This window comes from Arachis ipaensis, chromosome B3, assembly GCF_059453495.1.
Source record: "Arachis ipaensis isolate K30076 ecotype BB chromosome B3, ASM5945349v1, whole genome shotgun sequence".
NCBI lineage: Eukaryota > Viridiplantae > Streptophyta > Magnoliopsida > Fabales > Fabaceae > Arachis > Arachis ipaensis.
Genome location: NC_142438.1, coordinates 20,423,620 through 20,429,401, shown reverse-complemented (window position 1 = coordinate 20,429,401; position 5,782 = coordinate 20,423,620). Strand labels below are relative to the sequence as shown.

Genomic DNA, 5,782 nt, shown 5'->3' with positions numbered 1-5,782 from the left:
ACTTTCAAAAAACAAATTGAGCTGGGCCTTGAGGATCTAACAACTCTGGTTCAGTTATTAAACCATCGCCTCATGCAACCAAAGGGGACCAACAACCCTTCCATTTCCCCAAAATTTAATATACCAATCAGAGAGAGAGAGAGAGAGAGATACATAGAATGAAGCAACGCTAATAAGAGCCAAGCAACTAGCTACACAGAAGAAGACTGCAAAGCTTTTTTCTTTTATTCATTTGAAAAAAAAAATAAAAAACCAGAAAATTCCTCTCTCCCTCTCTCTCTCTCTCTCACCAACTTTACTTTAAACACCAAAACCAACCTCTCTCTCTTCTCAGTACTCATTGAACAATGCTTGAACTACTACTATTTACCTATTGAGAAGACCTTGCTTCCTTCTTGGACCACAAACAAGCACTCATATCCATGGAGTTTGACCTTGAAAATCCTCTAGACAACTCTCATGCTCTTCTTCAATGGGATGCTGTTGCTTCACTATTCCACATTGAATCTCAACACACTCCATCTCACACTTACTTTCACTCTCTCAAAGCTTCAAACTTTAACATCTCTGTTAGAAGGGAACTCATTTCTCTAATCTCCAAGGTCCCTTTTGTGAAAAGATCACATTTTTAAACTCATCCAATCTTGGGTTGCTTCCCTTTTTAATTATTTTAGTTTTTCTTTTTCAGTTTTCTTGCAGTTTGGATCCACTTGTTTCTTACCTTTCTATCAACTATCTGGACCGGTTCTTGTCCAACCATGGGATACTGGTAAAGGAACCAAATTTCTTATTATTTGGATGATCCTATGATCTTATGTTTTCATATTTTTTTTTTATTTTTGAATATAGAAGAATAAGATAGATTCTAATTCCTTAAGATCTAACAGAAACAAAAGGCATGGGCCCTTAGGCTGCTTGCAATTTCTTGCATTTCTTTAGCATCCAAGATGATAAAGCCAGGGTACTCTGCCATTGATACTCAGGTATATTCTAATTTAATTAACTTTGTTTTGTTCTTGTGATATATTCATTGAAACTTGTGATGATTTTATTAACAGGCCCTTCTCATTAATGATGGTGGCATCATTTTTGAGACACAAACAATGCAAAGAATGGAAGGACTCATCTTGGGAGCATTAGAATGGAGAATGCGGTCCATTACCCCTTTCTCCTTCTTAACTTTCTTTATTACTTTAATATGTGTCAAAGACCCAATGGAACAGGTTCTCAAGAAAAGAGTGGCTGAAATTATATTCAAGTCACAAGGAGGTATCATATTTAATTTATGACTTCATTTGATGGTAGTTTAAATAATAATGATTGCATCTTATGGTATGATAATGCAGAGATAAAGCTTTTGGAATTCAAGCCATCTATAATTGCCGCATCAGCACTTCTTTGTGCTTCTCATGAACTCTTTCCTTTTCAATACCAAAGCTTCTCAGCAGCAATATCCAATTGTTTATATGTAAATAAAGTACATCTCTCATCCTTTACCATCATTATTATGAAAATTCAAATAGCAAGTGATTTACATGACTTAAAGTATAGCAAGAGATTCAACTATATTAGGAATTTTCGTGGTTTTTATCATTGATCTAGATTATAAAATGTATATGATCAACTCTTAAAATCACTGAAACACCGGTATTTCAGGTATAATTGAAAATTTTCCGACTAAAAGTATAAAACTTTTGCCCATATACAAAATCAATTATCCTCAATCACTTAATTAGCCATTGTAATTGAATTTGACTAGTTGAAAATATAAAACAATTTTAGACTGATAAACTCTTAAAATATGTCAAAACTTTATTGTATACATGAATAATAATAATGAAATGATGCTATGGTGTAGGAAAACATGGTGAAATGCTATAATGTGATACAAGAAGTGGTAGGAATGGAGATGGAAGAAGAGGAGTGTGTGATCAATGAAGTTTCAAGTTCAGGAACACCAGTGAATGTGTTAGACTTAGACCATAAGTTTTCACTGAGCTCAGAAAGTGAGAAAACCGATAATAATGGAGGAATCGCCATAGTAGTAGATGATGATGAAGAAGAAGCCTTGCAAGAGAAGAAGGATTTCATCATCAACAAGAGAAGGAAGATGAATAATAATAACAACAATCAAACGGTCCATGTTTCTCGGATGGCACAATGCTGATGATGAAGAAGAAAGTACTGGACACAGGATAACATTTAATTAAAACCTCTCTTTGGTCCAACCGAAAGCGACTATGTCATTAGGCCTATTTAGTAATAGATAAGAGATTAAGAGAGATCTTTTATCTTCCAATTTGTGAAACCAAAATGAGAATCAAAAGTAATGATGTTATATCTACAACTCTTTTTAACAACTAAGTTTAGTTAAGGTAGCCCATTAACAATAAAAGATATTCTCAAAATAACATGCGTATATAAGTGCTCCACTAGAGCTTAATTAGAGCGCGCCTTGCATTTTTCACATTTTTTTAGCATACAAAATTTTGTTGAAAAGCACATAAATTTCAAAGTATAACACAATAATTTTTCGAAGTATAGCATACTAAATTTTGCACATAACATTTATCGATATAGTTAAGGGTATTTATGTTCCAATTTTTTCACGTAAAAACTGATTTTAAACTAATTTAATAATGTAGTTCACTAGAATAAATCAATCCATCCATAAAAATAAAACCAATTTAAATTAGTTGAATTTGGATCTTTTAAATTTTAGATTTCACTTAGAGAGAGAAAATTATAATCTTTTATCCTTGAATATTTTTTCTCTTATATTTTCTCTCTCATATTTTCTCTTGGTTCCATTTATAAAATAAAGTGAGAAATTACACTTTATTCTCTAAAATAAAATCCAAAATTTAGAGGATCCAAATCTAAACTAGTTTATATGCTAAAACTAGTTTTTAACATATTAAAAAAAAAAATCAAATTTAACATCTATCCCCTCTCTCCTTTTCTCTTTTTCTCCATTTTCTCATCCTCCTCTCCTCTCCCTCTCTCTCAACCTTTTTTTATTTATTTATCATCATTTATCTTTTTTTTTTAGTTTTTTTATTTTATCTTTATTTTTTACGCTTTGATACAAATATTTTTTGTTTATTATCTTCCTTCTCAAAAATATTTATGAGTATATTGTGTGACACAAGACTTTTAATCATTTATACTAAAGAAATTGGTTAAACTGATTTTTTTCAATACCCCTAGATATAGTATACAATTTCGCATATAGCACACAAACTTTTGCACATAACACATAAATTTTTATACATAACATACAAGTTTTTGCTGCGAATATATTTTGTTAGTTAGGTGAGTAATGTTTGGGATATATAGTCTTCCAAAAAATTTTGTGCTGCACATCAAAATTTATGTATTGTGCGTATTTTATTGGTTGTGTATCAAAATTTCTGTACTCTAGTTTTCTGAATATTTATAGGAGAAGAAGATGAAGACGATGAGTGTGATGATAATATAATAAAAGAGGATGATGAGAAAAAAAAAATTAAATAACAATAACATCATTATCAAGAAGATGGCGGTGGCTACAGTGATTATGACAATGGTAGTGGCCGCAACGACAACAACGTTGAAGAAAGAAAAAGAAAAAAAGAGCGTAGGAAGAGAAGAGGGAGGAAGAATAATGCGTGAGTGATTTTTAAATTTTAACAACTTAATTAAATTTATTTACTCAAAAAACTTAGACACATAGTATTTTTTAATCAAAAGTATGTGTATCCTCTTCTATTTGCAACTTTGATACAAGTGAGAAGATTTGATTAGTATTTTTTATTTTAAAATTTTGTCAAAAAAATAAAAAGTAAAAAGAAAAAATATAATTTTATTATAGTTTTTTTAATAAAATTTTAAAAATAGAAATAGAAAATAAAAATATAAGCTAAATGCACTTAGAATTTTTGTGATAATGTCTTATTTTGTTATTGCCGTCTTTGTTCTCTGGTTTTGGTTTTAATTAGTCTTAATATTAGCAAAATTTTATTTAGATTACTATATATAGCATTGAATTACTAGAATTCATCTTTGTTGGTCTGTAAGTAATCTCAAAAAGTGAGATAATTGGTTTGGAATTTTAAAACCTTTTTATATAAGAGAAAGATTAAACTTTTGACACTTGATTTTTTATTAAAGAAAAATGACCCTTTTCAATGCAAAGTTTATTCAATTTTTGAAAGTGATGCGAGAATGAGAAAGTAGGGAAGTTGATGGATATAGTTCACGGACAAGATCACTGCGATATGATCCTCGTACGACATTCATTAAATCCGTTAGTTGAGAAAAAAAGAATCACCGAAGATAACATGCGGGAATTTTTGTTTTTAGTTAAGACATCAAACTAGAAGACAAACCACAACTTTGATTTGTAGGGTTCAGTTTTGTGTGTATGTTCCTGGATTTAGTGTTGCTTTCTTTCTTACCTTCTTCGCAAACCAATAATAAATTTGGATAATTATTCATATGGCTAATATAATTTTTTATATAATATTACGTAATTAAATATTTTATATTAGTGTATTAAAATTAAATTTAATTTTAATTGCTAAACTAGATCTCGATCTTTTCTTTGATAAGTTAGTTTTTATTAAACCAGATTATTCAATTAAAAGCTAGCAGAATTCGTTTATGCAGAAGGAGTGAAGGACTATCTAAAAATTTTAAAAATTGTAAAAGACTTTATGTCATTTTAAATAATAAATAAAATTGATTTGATTAAATTGAATTTATTAGCCTCCGGCAATAAAATTTGACGATGTAGAAAGTGATTTATATATCTAACAGAGTAAAATAATAAATGAAAATTAGTTTAGTATTTAAAATTTGTTAAAAATTAAATTTTTTACTAAAATGTATTTTTTAATTCTTATTATTTTGTATATTAAATTGATATAAAGTATTTATATAGTATTTTGAATACTAAAGTTTAGATTTATTCTTATTATATATACGTGTGTGTGTATATTTCAATAATATTTTATAAATTTTGATGTATCAGTCAAAATGAATAAATAATAGTTTTTTAGTATAACAGGAAAGCAACAATTTTGTTGGTGAGGATAAAGTGTTTGTACTTTTATATGTAACCTGTATATTATATTTGTATGTTGTATATTGTACGTACTGTTTCAGTTCTTTGTAGTTTTGTAAAAGTGAGTCAAGGTTAGCGCCTAGTAGAATAGGGAGAAATCTCTCGCTTCGATGCTGCATATTAATATATAAATTTAATTTTGATATATTTATATTGTAAAGTGTTTTATATAATTATGTAGTTATATTTGTTTTTTTAAATAATTATTTATGTAATTAATATAAAAAATAATTAATGTTATTGATATAATATTATATAATTAATATACATATAAAATTATTTTAGACTAATAATATATTAAAATTAAATTATTAATATTTACCTTTTTTTTTGTTACCTGGAAATGGAAGTGTGATTCGGGTGAGTTTCGTGAAAAATAGATTAAGTGAAAATAAATAATACAAGAACTAATACAAGAACTAATAGTGAGGAAGAGAGATGGAGAACAAGTGTTGAGACCTCCACTAATGTCACAAGAGGATGAATGAACTTTGTTTAAAGTGGACAAGAATGGTTTACAGAGAAGAGAAGCTCTCAGAAGAGGATGAAGGTGAAGGTGAAAGTAAATGATGAAAAGGGTTTCAGGGTCTGCGAAGAAGAAGATGATCAAGGTGAAAGTGAAGAGTGAGAGTGAAGGATGAAGGATGAAAAGTGAAGTAAAAAGATGATTTACAA

At 28.8% G+C, this 5,782-nt stretch overlaps 1 protein-coding gene across 1 annotated transcript; it reads left to right on the top strand.

The window, feature by feature from the left end:
- The first annotated feature begins 288 nt into the window (after window positions 1-288).
- Window positions 289-2,342, top strand: LOC107634258 (putative cyclin-D6-1). The gene is made up of 6 exons (XM_016337809.3): window positions 289-602; window positions 689-769; window positions 888-983; window positions 1,059-1,269; window positions 1,347-1,477; window positions 1,859-2,342. Exons 1-6 carry the CDS (start codon window positions 423-425, stop codon window positions 2,165-2,167), a joined length of 1,008 nt encoding a protein of 335 aa, XP_016193295.1. The 5' UTR covers window positions 289-422; the 3' UTR covers window positions 2,168-2,342.
- The last annotated feature ends 3,440 nt before the right edge of the window (window positions 2,343-5,782 follow it).